Source organism: Dermochelys coriacea, chromosome 6 (genome assembly GCF_009764565.3).
Source record: "Dermochelys coriacea isolate rDerCor1 chromosome 6, rDerCor1.pri.v4, whole genome shotgun sequence".
Taxonomy (NCBI): Eukaryota; Metazoa; Chordata; order Testudines; family Dermochelyidae; genus Dermochelys; species Dermochelys coriacea.
In genome coordinates, this window is record NC_050073.1 from 121890278 (window position 1) to 121904329 (window position 14052).

General features: G+C 45.1%; 2 protein-coding genes across 3 annotated transcripts in view; one reads left to right on the forward strand and one right to left on the reverse strand.

The window, feature by feature from the left end:
- The window catches only part of ERO1A (endoplasmic reticulum oxidoreductase 1 alpha), a 43428-nt gene extending 43364 nt beyond the window's left edge, over nt 1-64 (forward strand). The window contains exon 17 of the mRNA XM_043516286.1: nt 54-64. The gene's annotated coding sequence lies outside the window, so the exon portion shown is untranslated. The remainder of the gene's footprint in view (nt 1-53) is intronic.
- Nucleotides 65-2419: 2355 nt separating this feature from the next.
- GPR137C (G protein-coupled receptor 137C) overlaps nt 2420-14052 on the reverse strand; it is a 35531-nt gene continuing 23898 nt past the window's right edge. Inside the window, exons 3-8 of one of the 2 annotated variants that reach the window (XM_038405216.2) lie at nt 13552-13780; nt 12911-13009; nt 10208-10357; nt 8787-8912; nt 8521-8639; nt 2420-5611 (exon numbers count right to left, since the gene is read on the reverse strand). In XM_038405216.2, the coding sequence (XP_038261144.1) occupies nt 5440-5611; nt 8521-8639; nt 8787-8912; nt 10208-10357; nt 12911-13009; nt 13552-13780 (895 nt within the window). In that variant the 3' untranslated portion in view covers nt 2420-5439. The remainder of the gene's footprint in view (nt 5612-8520; nt 8640-8786; nt 8913-10207; nt 10358-12910; nt 13010-13551; nt 13781-14052) is intronic. The other variant, XM_038405217.2, reaches the window with a different exon arrangement.

The window sequence follows — 14052 nt, forward strand, 5'->3', positions numbered from 1 at the left end:
CTGGGTTTCATTCTCAATATACCTTACCTTGGCTAGTATGGATTTCCCACCAGTTGCTCTCAGGATGGGGGGGGGAACACATTCTTCCCTGCTCCACCACCCTGGCATGTACAGGGAAGAAGTGTGTATGAGCACATGCCTCTTCTCTTCCTCATAGCCTGAACAACAGCTTTGTGTCATTCAAGATCCTTTTGTATTAGTTCCTAGCTCTCCAATAACTATCCCAGCTGCAACAAGTCAGGCACTGTTTCACTCTGGCAAAGTGTGCAACAAATGTAGGGACTCAGTCCTCCATCATTGTTAGTTGGAAAGAGCAATTCCTTCCCCCAAGCAGCAGCACACAGAGAAGATCTTGGCCAAGCACAGAGCCCCTGCTCTTGGCCACACTTTTTCTGAGCAGCAGCAGCAAAATTGGGGAGAACCTGTTGGTTCCCCTCCTCTGCTGCCAGCCCTCAGTTTCCTGCTCATGCCAGCCACATGTATTATTTCCCTGCCCCAAGCCCTGGCTTTCAACTAACCTCCATCACATCTGGCAACATCCACCCTGGGGTTTCATTGTCCCATGCAACCCCACCCTGGTTAAACAGTTTCTGGAAGAAAATCATCTCAGTCTTTTGCTGTTTGATAAAAACTGATGGCAGCAGTGGCTAGGGTCATGTGCTCCCTTAGGAAAACAGGTGGATTTTTTAAGTTGACAGCAGAAAACTTGATGGTAAGCTAGTGGTAGAGCAGAACTTGTATGCTCAGTCACTGAGTGGGTGTGTGTTGTGAGTAGGGGAGGCTGCTTCTATGCAACAGCCACAAACCATTTTGTTTTCTGTCACTGGGCACTGCAGAAGAGGATGGACATAGAATGCCCTTTGAGCCAAGAGCTAGGCCCAGCCTGCATTATATTGACCATGTTTAGCAGGGTAGTGCCATGGTGGCAGGTGCTGTACAGGCACAAAGTAGTGACAGGCCCTGCTCTGAAGAGCATAGGATCTAAATAGGACAATGGGTGGGGTAGGGAAAGGGTGGCCACTGGCAAGGCCTGGTCCATTACTCCACCTCCCTCAGCACTATGCCATGCAAAGGTGGGGGGGCAGGCAGTAAACAGGCCTAGCACTGGCAGGGGTTGAGGTTTCCTGGTACAGAGGAGATGGGCAAGCCAGGGTACTGGGGAAGTGGAGGAAATAATGGCCCATGTGATCATGCCCTCTACCTTGGCCAGCAGCTCCTGGGGAAGAACCAGGAAGCGTCACAGCTGCAGGCCTGGAACCAGGTGAAGTCAGGCCCAGAGGGAAGTGATGTGATGTGGGGGGCTAGGCCCACAGCCTCTCATCACTGTAATAGCCTTCTCTCCCCACACCACCTCACACACACACACACACACACACACAGTAGACAAGGCACCCTAGGTGTTACTGGCTGGGTAGGTGCTGCCCCCATAGCCTTTACTGGCTGTGTGTGTGTGTGCGCACGCATGTGCCTAGTGTGTTGTTTGCCCCCCATTCCCCCCCTCCAAGAAAGTTTAAGTACATCCTCCTCCAGGACCCAGAGCCTCAACCCACTCAGCTGCCTTGTTACAGCAGAGGGTGGGGCATGTGGCAAGCTCAGAGCCCTGGGGGCACTTGGTTAGAATCAAGGCTGGGTGCACAGGCCAGAAGTAGATCCCCCCCATAAGGGACACTGTTCAAGCATGGCAGCTGCTCCAATGCCACAGCTTGTGTTTACAAAATTAGAGAGAGGAGTGCCAGAACCCTTTCCTTCTACATTCCCAGGAAGAGAGATGGAGGGTTGCAGGACAGAATGAAGAGGTGTGGGCAGGAGGGGTGAGAGGCTATGCCAAGGGTAACTTGTGCCTCCTTGAGAAAGGCTAGGCCCTCACTCCTGCATCTTCATTCTGCTTTGAGCTGTAGACACCCCCTCCCCCCCTGCTCATTACACATATGGAGTCACCAAGATGCCCAAGTCACCTCATGGATTGGAAAGTTGTAGACTGGGCTATGCAGAGCTCTTATGCTTGTGGTTTTCCTGCATCCAAAAAAAAAAAAAAAAAGGCACTGGACCTTTCCAGCTGATCCACATTTGGACAGTTATCCTACAAGATGTGGGGGGGGGGGTGCCATGGGGAATGCTTGTTGAGGGGGAAGAGACCCAGACAGTAGTATCACTTTCCCCAATTTGTTCAAGACAGATGATTCCTCTTAGACTTACACACTCAGTCTCTTTAGATATGTCCCTTTAGCAAGTGAGTGGAAGCTGGATCTCTGTGCAGGAATGCAGCAATTGTGGGGGAGTGGAAGGAGAAGAGAAACAACATGGCTTTAAATATTTTAAACTTGGGTAGAGTCCACTGACCAGTGGACAAGTAATGCAGAGACCCTAGCTGCCTAACTGAAGGCAGCACCAGGAACAGAACTCAGCCCAGATGCCCATAAATAGCACAGAAGAATTTATTCAACATAGTAGTGCTTAGTTACAGTTTAGTGAACAACAACAACAGATAGGTACATTCATTGGCCACAGCTTCTTGTTGCAACCAGCTCTCAACTGGTTGTGAAGCTGAGAAAAACCATTACAAAAAAATATGGAATGAAAGGCAACTATGCATATAAAAGTCATTGTACATGTCAGCTATAAATTACTTCAGTAAAACACAAGACCGGCCCCAATCTGAGCTGTCAGTTCTGAAATTGATGACCATCCATACAAAGTAATAAAAACCAAAACGTTTGCTAGTCACTCACTAGTACACACTTAAGCAACAAGACTCACTGCCCTGATCTGTGATCCTAATGAGAGGAAGATCATATTGTCATTCTGTGCATCAGTGCAATATGAACAATGAGTCTGTAGCCCTTTTTTTTGCGCAACACTCCCTTCCCTCCAAAGGAAACTTAAAGTGCTCCTAGTGCTTTGGACTGTTTTTAAGCAAAAACAGGGGCCAGTGGCTGAACTTCATGTCTTTGGTGACTTATGGGAGGGAGGGGAAGAGAAGGGCTGCAGCTGGAGTTCAGGGTCTCTAACTAGTTTCACCATAAGTCAAGCGGCAATCGAGACAGAGCAACCGGTTTCTGAATCCCAACCTAGGAAATGAGACGTTTACAATGGTAGCTAAAATAAAAGTAGCTGGGAGAACGGTTCTCTTAAGTCCTTTCTGGCTCAAGTATTTGAGTGAGAAGGATCCAGTGATCTGCCAAAAATAGTCTCCGAGCCTTTAGAGGAAGGAGTACAGGTTGCCTTTGTTTTGGACCAGTGAGCAAAAGAGTGAGGACATTAGAGTACCCCTATACCTCAAGCCAGCTGCTCAGTTTCTGGGTGGGGGTTATACAGAGAAAGGGGGTCCCTGGTCTGCCAGCTAACCGGTTCAGAACTAGCTCAGTAACAGCAAGGATTTAGATCTGCTCACTGTACTCACTCAAATGTTCTTTCCCACACAGATCCTAGGCCTGTCCCCAAGTCTCCACCATCTTCGAGAGCCAAGAGTTTACTCTTGAAAACCTGTGCATCACACCCACCATATAGCTGCAAGTCAGGGAATCAGCATTTTAAGGCTAGACAGTCACTTCAGTCATGTTCCATGTGCCAGCGGTATCCCCGCTTGTCCAGTTGGGCCATTTCCCCACTGTCCTACAGACTATGTGGTCCTGTTCAGTCCCTCAGTAAAGTTCTACTTAACATCAAGTCTTAATTCAAGTTTAAAAACTAAGCATGCCCTTGGAAAGTGCATGCAGTTGATTGGCAGGACCAGCCCCTGCCATCAGCAACATATGCTAACTGTTTAAGCTTCTAAAGGAATGCAAGGTGGAGAGATCCTAAGGGAAGTCTACTACAGGCTGGAGAGAGCAGCTGCCCTACACAGGCCATAGCAGCTTTGCCACAGAAGCATGCTTTTCCTTGTAGGAGCTACTAATCTGTGTAGACCAACAGTGTATTTAACAGTCTCTTTAGAGCCTAATCTAAACCCCTGTGCATCCTGATAGCCATGTCTTGCTTTCTTATTTTAAATAGGGTGCTTCTGAACACAGTTAAAAAAGTGATTTAAAGACCAACTTCCCGCCAGAATATAATCCTGGACGTTAAAAACCTACACATTCCATTAAACGCTACTCACTCATTAGACCCACCCACCCTCCAGTGCACATGCTGCAACAAGATGCCAAAATTTATTCAATACTTCAATGGGGGGGGTCCCCCTTGTTCAGGTCATGTTGCACTACTTTTACATTACATTAAGTGGAATGTCACGGGACACTTATTCCTCAGACACAGTATGAAGAGACAGGAGAACTAGAAGTTGAGGCAGTCCCAAATAGTGGCATGCGGGTACCACACTGTAGGCTTCCTGATTTCTGTCAGAGAAAGCTGCCATGAAAGTGAAGAGAAGTTTTCATGTTCTAAGAAGGACCTCTAGTTTACATTCAGCCAGGTTAAATATAAAATTGCTATTATCACCAAGGCAGATTAAGCACGGATTCCACTTGGGAATGCAGTGAACAGATCCTAGTATGAAAGAAGCCATGTTATTAATTGGTTTCGGCCAAAATAAAATGCTCACACCACTTATCCAGACTCACTGCTAGCTTTGCTTGAAGCAGCCACCTGGCAAGGAGCATGCCTCACTGCCACATGCTCTCTCCACATGCTTAACAGTAACTACTCATTCTGCTTGCTCTAGGTGGCATTTTTCTATTTAAAAGAGCAGAGATGGTTACTGTTCAGTGACCTTTGTGCTAGAAACAGCCATTGAGCTCAGGCTTTTAAAGACCTTCACATCCCCATGCTTTAAGGTTTGCTTTAACTCACAGTCCAGCTAAGAGTATTTTAGTAGTCTGCTGACGTGAGGACCGAGTTATAGTAAGACCACATCCCCAGCAAAGACTAAATTTGTATTGCGAATATGGCACATTATACATAGGTAACTTTCTTCATTAGTGTAAATCCCACAGTCTCTCTGAAGAGAGAGTTTGTCCTTGGAGCAGCAGGACACAGAGCCCAGCATGGTCTACATATATCGACATGCCTGTCTTCATGGGACGACTGCACCTCTCCCAGATCTGGATGTGCAATTAAAAGTAACACAGAACAGATGCAGGCTGTTCCAAAGGGAAGTCGGAGGGTGACGTGTTCCTTCAGAACATGCAGATTAAAAAAAAGTGCAAATATGCATTTGATGTTGGTCTAGTGAGTCAGCTCTGGGGCTTCTAGCTGCCAACGAGCATCTTGAGATGACTTGACCCCCCCCTCCCAAAAAGCTCCCAGAGACTTTTCACTTTCCCTTTGCTACACGGTACCACGAGTAACAGTTTTACATACCACACACAGCCTAAGTCTCCAGGTCCTGGTTTACAGCTGCAAGAGAGAATGAAATGTTTGTGCAGATGGAGTTAGATGTTTGGAAAATGATCGGACTCCCACGAAAGCTGCCCCAAGAGAAGCGAATCTTGGTGGGGTTCTTCAGTTCTGTGGTGTGGAGTATAAGCTGTGGTGATTGTTAGTTTCCAAATCACTACACGTGAACAGCAGTGGGGCGGTGTCTGGCTTAGGTCCACTCGGTTCGGGAATAACCGCACAGCTATCACTCCCAGTCAGAGTGCCATACCAGCTGGAGCACTGAGGGGTAGCCAAGCTTTGGAGAGAAGAAATGGGAAATATTGGTTAGAGATGGGAGTCTAGAGTTATTCCAGGATTGTGCTGTCTAGTGCTGGAGTTTTAATGCAAACAGAAGTTGAAAGTGGCTTCAGGTAGGAATCTTTGTCCAATGCTTCAACTTTAGAGGTGACCAGTGATTTTGGGTGCTTAAACTTGACATCCTTAGGTTTTCAGAGAGTGGGTGTCCAGCACCTAAAAGAGGCCAGGCCCTTTCTGATGGGCATCCTAAGCTGAGCATCCAAATAAATAAAATAAAAGTACAGCTGTCAAGCAATTTAAAAAAAAAAAAAAAGTCACATGACTAATCACGCTGTTAAAGAGAATACCATTTTAAAATATTTTTGGATGTTTGTAATTTCAATTACACAGAATACAAAGTGTACAGTGCTCACTTATATTAATTTTGATTACAAATATTTGCACGGTAAAAAATTATGTTTCAACTCACCTCATACAAGTACTGTAGTGCAATCTCTATCATGAAAGTTGATCTTACAAGTGTAGAATTACGTAAAAAACTTTAAGAGCCTACCAGTCCACTCAGTCCTACTTCTTGGCCAGCCAATCACTCAAGGCTGGTTACAATTTTCAGGCGATAATGCTGCCTGCTTCTTGTTTATGTCACCTGAAAGAGACAACTGGTGTTTGTATAGCACTGTTGTAGCTGGCATTGCAAGGTACTTACATGCCAGATGGGGCATATGAATGTTTAGCATATCTGGCATGTAAATGCATCTCCTGTCAATGTAAACAAACCTATTGGTCTTAGTGATTGGCAGAAGGAGGACCGAATGGACTTGTAGGCTCTAAAGTTTTAGACCATTTTGTTGAGTGCAGTTATATAACCAAAATGCAGATTTTCACTTTCATGATAAAAAGAGATTGAACTTCAGTATTTGTAGGAGGTGAACTAAAAAAATACTCAAGAAATTTGAGTATAAACTTGTGAGCTACAGCTCACGAAAGCTTATGCTCAAATAAATTGGTTAGTCTAAGGTGCCACAAGTCCTCCTTTTCTTTTTGCAGATACAGAGTAGCAGCTGTGTTAGTCTGAAACCTATTTTTACAGTACATATATTTGTAATCAAAAAGAGTGATCACTGCACTTTGTATTCTGTGTTGTAATTAAAATATTGAAAGTGTAGAAATTAAATATTTTTGGATTTTTTCAATTGGTATTCTAGAGTTATAAGTGTGATTAATTTTTGAGTTAACCCCGTGAGTTAGCTGCAATCAGCGCTTAAAGACAAAAATATACACAAGTTCACTCATCACTTCTAGGAGCTGGTATTTCTAGAGCACCCGTCACACCAAGATGCACTCAGAAAAGCCTGGATCTCAGTCCCAGGAGAACATTACAGCTCCGCTAAGTTTTCATACATCTTTTGGCTCAAGATCGTTATACAGCAATAATTGTTACTCCAGAACAAAAAAACCCAACACACACATACACCCCCCATACTTTACCCAGGACTTTCTGCAGCTTGCAGGTCTTCACCAGGAATTCAGCAGTTTTTAGTTTAGAGGTACACCTGCCTGTAAACCTCTATGCATTTTAACAAAAAAGACTCTCTCCGACTTTAAGCACCCAAGAGTGGCCCGATTTTCAACAGTGGTTAGCACCTGTGGCCAAAGTCCATAATGTAACTGAAATATGCTTCATGCAAAAGGTCTCTTGTAAGGTATTACAAAGTTTATAATCCGAGTGTGATCATCCTATTTGTATAAAATGTATCACTTGTATCTGTAACTAGAAATATAAAATATAACTGAGGGCCTATTGTAATTATGCAAAATGGGGGCCATTAATGGTGGTTTGGAATCTTGATGGCTCCCATTAACCAGGACAATTGTCTGTAGATGGCTCTGTTTCACTTGTTAGTCTTCCTGTATAGGTGTGTGCTGGCAAGTGGGTAATGAAGTCTTACAGTGACATGCGATCATGTCATCTGAACTGGAATCCATCTTTAACCTGGTGCTTTTCCATTGAGAAGGAGGGATGGGAACCCAGAGCAGGACAAAGGTTTTCAGCCTTATGCAAAAAAGGCATAAGTGGGTGGAACAGAACAAAGGGAGGCAGTCATCCTGAGAAAGCCCCTAGCTATCACCTGAGCTGTAACGAGGGCTGTACAAGGGGAAAGGATTGTGCCCAGACTAGGGAGGTGTCCAGTCTGAAAAACCCCTAAGGGTGAGATTTTATCTATATCAGTTATTACTGTACTAGACTTAGACTTGCATGTTTTATTCTATTTTGCTTGGTAATTCACCTTGTTCTGTCTTACTACTTGGAGCCACTTAAATCCTACTTTCTATATTTAATAAAATCATTTTACTTATTAACCAAATACATACATATGGGGGGGAACAGCTGTGCATCTCTCTATCAGCATTAGAGAGGGCGAACAGCTTTATAAAGGGTAAAATGGATTTATTTAGGGTTTGGATCCCATTGGGAGTTGGGCATTTGAGTGTCAAGGACAGGAACACTTCTTAAGTTGCTTACAAACAAGCCTGCAGCTTTGGGGCACGTGGTTCAGACCCTGGCTCAGTGTTGGAGCAGAGTGGTGTCTGGCTCAGTAAGACAGGGTGCTGGAGTCCCAAGCTGGCAGGGAAATCAGGGCCAGAAGTAGTCTTGGTACATCAGGTGGCAGCTCCCAGGGGGTTTCTGTGATCCAACCTGTCACACTCAGGTCCTTAGTGTAAGCCAAAGCTTATGTTATGAACTGCCTCCTCATTTATTTGGTTTACTGGTTCAAGGCCCCTTTGCTAGGAAAGATTCTTTGGCTTAAAAGAAGAGCAGGAGTTGGCTGCTCTGTAGACACTGTTTGCTGCTCACAGGCGAGAGTCAAATGGCGATTCTGAATATCTGAACAGCTCTCCACCTACCTGCCTCCTTCTCTCGCACCAAGTCTTGGCAAGTCATCGTCACTGTCATATCGCCTTGGATTGTCAAAGAAGTACGCTCTGGAGCTATAACTGTGACTGTTGATCATGCCAGCTGGTGTCTGTTGATAAAGGTAAAAAAAGCACCCAATTGCTTCTAGAGATTACATAGTGAAAAAGAGCTATTTAGCTTGAGTAAGTCAGAGAAGTTTCATGTGCAACTAGCAACATGAAAGATCTTAATCCCAGAGCATTAGTTCATAGCCTACCAAGTTCTGAGTGAGCCTCTGAGCCCGGAAGAACAGCACCACAAAACTGGTTGGCACAAGCTCCCAGAGGAAGAGGACCACTCCAAACACCACATATTCTTCACCACCGACTTCCTCCGCATGCATCTGGAAACAGAGAGGTTATGGTTAAGCCTGGAGGGTTGGGTCTTTAAAAGAGCACTCAGGGGGGAGGGGGGACATGACGACATGCATGCACACAGAGATTTTCCCCAAAGTAATGGGATTCCAAGAAACAGATTAGGATGCAGTGCACAGAAGCTCTTCTGGATTTCAAATCTGGAAAGAGTTTGAATTAGCATTGCACACTGCAATTGCCAGACTGGCTCAGATCAGTGGTCCCGCTAGGGCAGTATCCTGTCACTAAGTGGCCAGCATCAGCTGCGACAGATTTCAGCTGAGAGCTTCCACATCAAACCTACTCAGTTTTCTGGGGAGGGGAGGGTGGGTTGGGCTAGTTCCTTAGTGTAGAAAGTGGACCCCTCACCAATAAGAGCAAGTGTTTCATGTCAACTCAGACATCTTATAGAATGTTTCTAGATTATAGGGTGGTACATTGGAGGCTTGCACACCCTTATATACACAGTGATGTGGCAGCTAGTATCCCATTACCACCACCTCTAGGGCAAAGGGAAGACAGACAGATGTGATCTCTACATCTCCACCATGGTTTCAGACAATCCTGGCTGGTTACAGATGCTCAGGACCTAGACTGACCTACCGAACGGTCTATATTGCAGCACAGTATATAGTGCCATTACACCAGCTCTACAGGTGTGCACTTGCCATTAAGAGGGTGCAATTTGGTGTCCAATTAAGTTCTTGATGTTTAATCTTGTGCACCTGGTGAGTATTTAGATACTTGGCAAGCAAATCCCATTCACTGCATCTTACTGTTATGGCTAGTAACAGGTTAGTGGCAGTGACCTGGAGTAGAAAGGTATGGTAGTTGTCACCTCAGAGATCTAACATTTGGAAGTACTTGTGACAAGTAACCCCATAAATTAAAAGAGGCGCCTAAGAAAGTAGCGGTCGGGTGACAGTCATATTTCCCCTTAGACTCAAATAGCTTGGAAGGCAGCTCTTTTAATGGATTAGCATCAGGTGCTAGTTGCCTGGCCTGCTCTTGGAATCTTCAGGGTCAAGCTTCTCTAGAGACATGTCTACTTGTAGACAGCAGATTCTCATTAAGCATTACATTCCTATTAGGACCGACCGTTTACAAGGAGTCTCAGGAACTGGAATTCGAGAGCTTTTTAAGAACACTACTACAGCATCCTTAGTGAGAGCCCATGCACCCAGAACATTGATTTTTTTTTTTCCCTCCTCATTAGCCATTTTTCTGGCTTAGAGTCACCCCCCATACCACCCTCCAACACCCACTTGTTAATATTACTAGTTACCTTATCCGAAAAGTTGTCCCAGCCATAATTAAATGGACTAGGAATGTTCTCTGGAGATATGGTCACTGCTACCAGATTATAGCAAGCCCTTGAAGAGTATAGAAGAACAACTACTGAACCAACGAGGATAGCCTGGCAGACGGATGTGCCCTAAGAACCAGGGGAGGAAGCAAAATACATTAAAAGTCTAATAGGTTGTTACACAAATCCTCCCATAAAATTGTAATTTTATGCACAGCAAGTCATGCATGCATGATTGGACCCAGAACATCACACTAGCTTTAAATATTTTAGTGACAGCATTGTTAAGAACCTTCTTCTGAGCTAGCGGTAAGTTGACTGCAATTGTCCAGTTCCACATGACTGTTTCTTACCGACCTTTAGGAAGAGAAGTGGAACCTTGCAAACCAAATGGAACCACTGGGAGGATTATTCTAGTATTAGGTCCCAGTTGCATAGTGGTTATTTTTGCAAGCAAAAAGTTACAGACTACCTGGCTAGACAGCTATAACTTAGTTATACCAAAATGCAGGTTGGGTTTGGTCTTCATTTATGGTGCTACATTGCCACTAACTTGAGGTGGCAAGCCCAGTGATTAGTCAACAGCAATCAGTGTGAAAGTCCCATTACATTGGTTGGTGAGTACAGCACACATTGCAGAGAGGGCTGGAGCATTGATGTAGCAACAGCCTTTTATGAAGTTTGTCAAATAAGAGAAGCCTTGGTGTATTACTGATTAGGAACAATCCCCACAGCACGGCTGCTGCTGGGGAGAGGAGGCAAGAGGAGAGAATATGAAGGTCAGTGGAGGACACTGAAATTCTACTTCCAGAAGCAGTGACTTCTCAGATTTCAGAACATGCTCACAGATCTTGTCTCAGGGCAAAGGAAACCAGTTCTGAGCAGAGGAAGTCAGTACCTCTCTGAAGGCTATTTAAATTCGAGTTCATGCAACTGTGACTCCTGCCTGATCATGTTGCAGAGCCACAACCAGCAGCACAGAGCCCTTATGGTCAGATGTTGCAACTTGCTGAAGCCCCTCTGTGTCCGTTTCCCTCACATACAAAAGTGACTTGCCAAATGGGTCATTGAGACCCAGAACGTTCAACCAGAAGAGAGTTTAGTTCCACTTTTTCCTTGTTTTTCAGCACAAGGCCATGTTTGTGAACTGGAGCAACTGCTGGCAGTTTAACTGACCCCAAATAAACTTGGGCTCTTTAGCTCCTGCCTCCTTGACAGTTCATTCATCTCAAGAAAATACACAAGGGAAGTTTTTGGGGAGCAGATGTAGTTCCTGATGGCTTCCCAAGATAAACTATGCCTGGCTAGACCACCCAGTTTATGTAGTGCCTTCAGTACACACTAATGAGTCCATCAGACAAATATGGGGCAAGGTCCTCTGAATCATTGACTCTGCAGGTGGGAGGGCTAGGGGGTGGGGAAGAAGGAATCTTACTTGCTGACCCCCTTCTCCTATGCAAGTTCAGATCAGGCAGCAGAAACGCCCAAGGCAGAGGAGACAGGCTGGCATTTCATAGGGGTAGTAGTTTAAAGCCTGTTAGCTCACTGGCTGCCACACCAGGCTGCTACACAGCAGACCATGTGCAAGAAAGAGCTTAAGTGGTCGCTGTCCATAGTTCCAAGGAGGGGGGAAGCGTCGCCTACCAGCAGACGATGTAGGCATGGGTCTAGCGAAGCGACTCAGACATAAGAGTCATTGCCTTGGGCAAAGTAGCCTTGTTGAGCTACAGGAGCCCAGGCTCCCAATTTGGCCACACAGGAGCTGCCAATTCCTGACCACCAGTATTCAGGCCCAGCAACAACTTCATCCCTTTGATGAGGAGGTGAATGCTGCCCAGCCTTGTTTGAGTCAGTCTCCACTGATAGGGGCTTTGCAGACCCTGGACAGAGCATGGTCACCATGGGAGAAAGTCATCTAGCCCCATCTCCAGCAGAGGCAATGCTGCCTTTCATCAGGCCATCAGCCCGGGTTTAGAATTCTGGCTCCAAGAGTCCAGGGCTCCTGCAATGGAGAGAGACCATGTGATGGTGCACCCCATAAAGGTCTATGGAAATATGCACGCGTGTGTGTACGCACATGACATAACTGGAATATGTTTTATGCTACATATGCCATATAACATCTCTCTGTAAAGGTTATGATCTACTGAATCTATTCCTCCTATTTGTATGCCTGTATCATTTTTGTAGTTGAAGTTATGAATATTGGCCACGTACTGGCTTGATTTCTAGATAACCTTAGTAGAGCATTTGGTCAGTTTCTGGAGAAAGGAATTCGCAAAGTTAAGTGCCCAATTAAGAAGCACTTAAGGAACAATGTATCTTGGAAAGCTCCAATCCACATAAGAAGTCTTCCTGGAGACATTCAAGATACCACGTGGAGCTGGACTTTGAATAGGAGAGAGGAAGGGGTCTCCACCCACAAGAGAAAGTCTATTTAAGCCTGTGGGAGACCCCTCCATTTTGTCTTCAGCTGGCTAAGAAGATGTATCCTTGGGGGTGGAGAGGTGCTCTCTCATTAGCCAGCTGAAGACAAAATGGAGGGGTCTCCTATGGGCTTAAACAGACTCTCTCCTATGCAAAGTCCAGCTCCAAGATGGAGTTCTAGAGTCACATGGGCAAGTCACATGTCCATGTGTGACTCCCAGTTTTTACAGGCAGAAGCCATTTCCCACATGGTACCTTGAATGTCTCCAGGAAGACTTGTGTGGATTGGTGCTCAGTGCTCCCAGCTGATGGCTTGTGGGTGTGTCTATACATCCTTTGGTCAAGTCTGGAAACCTGGGGAGAGAGGGGAAGGCATAGAGAGGGGGAACCCCAAACCAGGTGCAGTTAGCCCATAAGGAGATGCTAGATGTAATGGAGTGGGATACTGCTTCTGACAACTGATGTAAGCTGGCTCTCTCCTACAAGCCACCAGAGTTATTACTAGACTGGGTTGCTAGTGGATCTGGTTTATGGGTGTCACATTAGCAGAGGATTGCAGTCATCAAATGCCTCGACATTAAGCATCAGATAGCAACACACTATCAGTGCCAGATCTGGGCTCTGTACTGAAACAAGTGATTTAAGAATCTCAAGAAAAAAAAAAAGTCCAGTATTGTGAGTTATAATGATCTTCTGTTGCACCAATAGATCTCCTGCAAGCACAAAACATAAATTGAAGAACCCAAACTGAAAAGAGTTTGACTAGTTCCAGCCCGGAACTATCTTTTTGGTTCTGTGTTTGCAGAGTATCTAGCATGATGGGGTCATGGTCTTGGACTTGCACCCCTATGGGTTGAAGTAAATAATTCAGTACAGTTTAGACAGCATTTACTTACCTTTGACTCGAGGTAGACGTTTGCCGATGACATCTTCGCAAGTTTGCACATACAACAAGCTAATGAAATAGCACAAAGAATGAAGAGACTGTCATTGACTAGTGCCCGAACAAATACTGTCCATCTCAGCCGACTCTCTGGGACATCTTCATGGATAAGCATTGCACAGGTTAAATTCACAACGAGAAAGAGAAGGCTGGTAAATATGGAGCCCAGATACAACAGGACCCTGGAAAAGGAAAGAAACTGATTGAGCAAAAAACAGTCTGAAGAAGTCTCTACTGCCACATCATCTCCCTTGCTCTCTATTAGATCATTTTACTCCCAGCATTGTTCTTCATCTGCTATAACTCAGCAAGCTAGCAAGTGTGAAAGGTCAGTTATGTAGACAAGGAATTAAGGAAGCCATTTAGAAGTCAGTTTAAATTGTTTAGTCGGCATAGTGTGCAGAGCACTGGCATTTAAAAATCACTCAGTTGGTAGAAGCTTGCAAGGAATCAG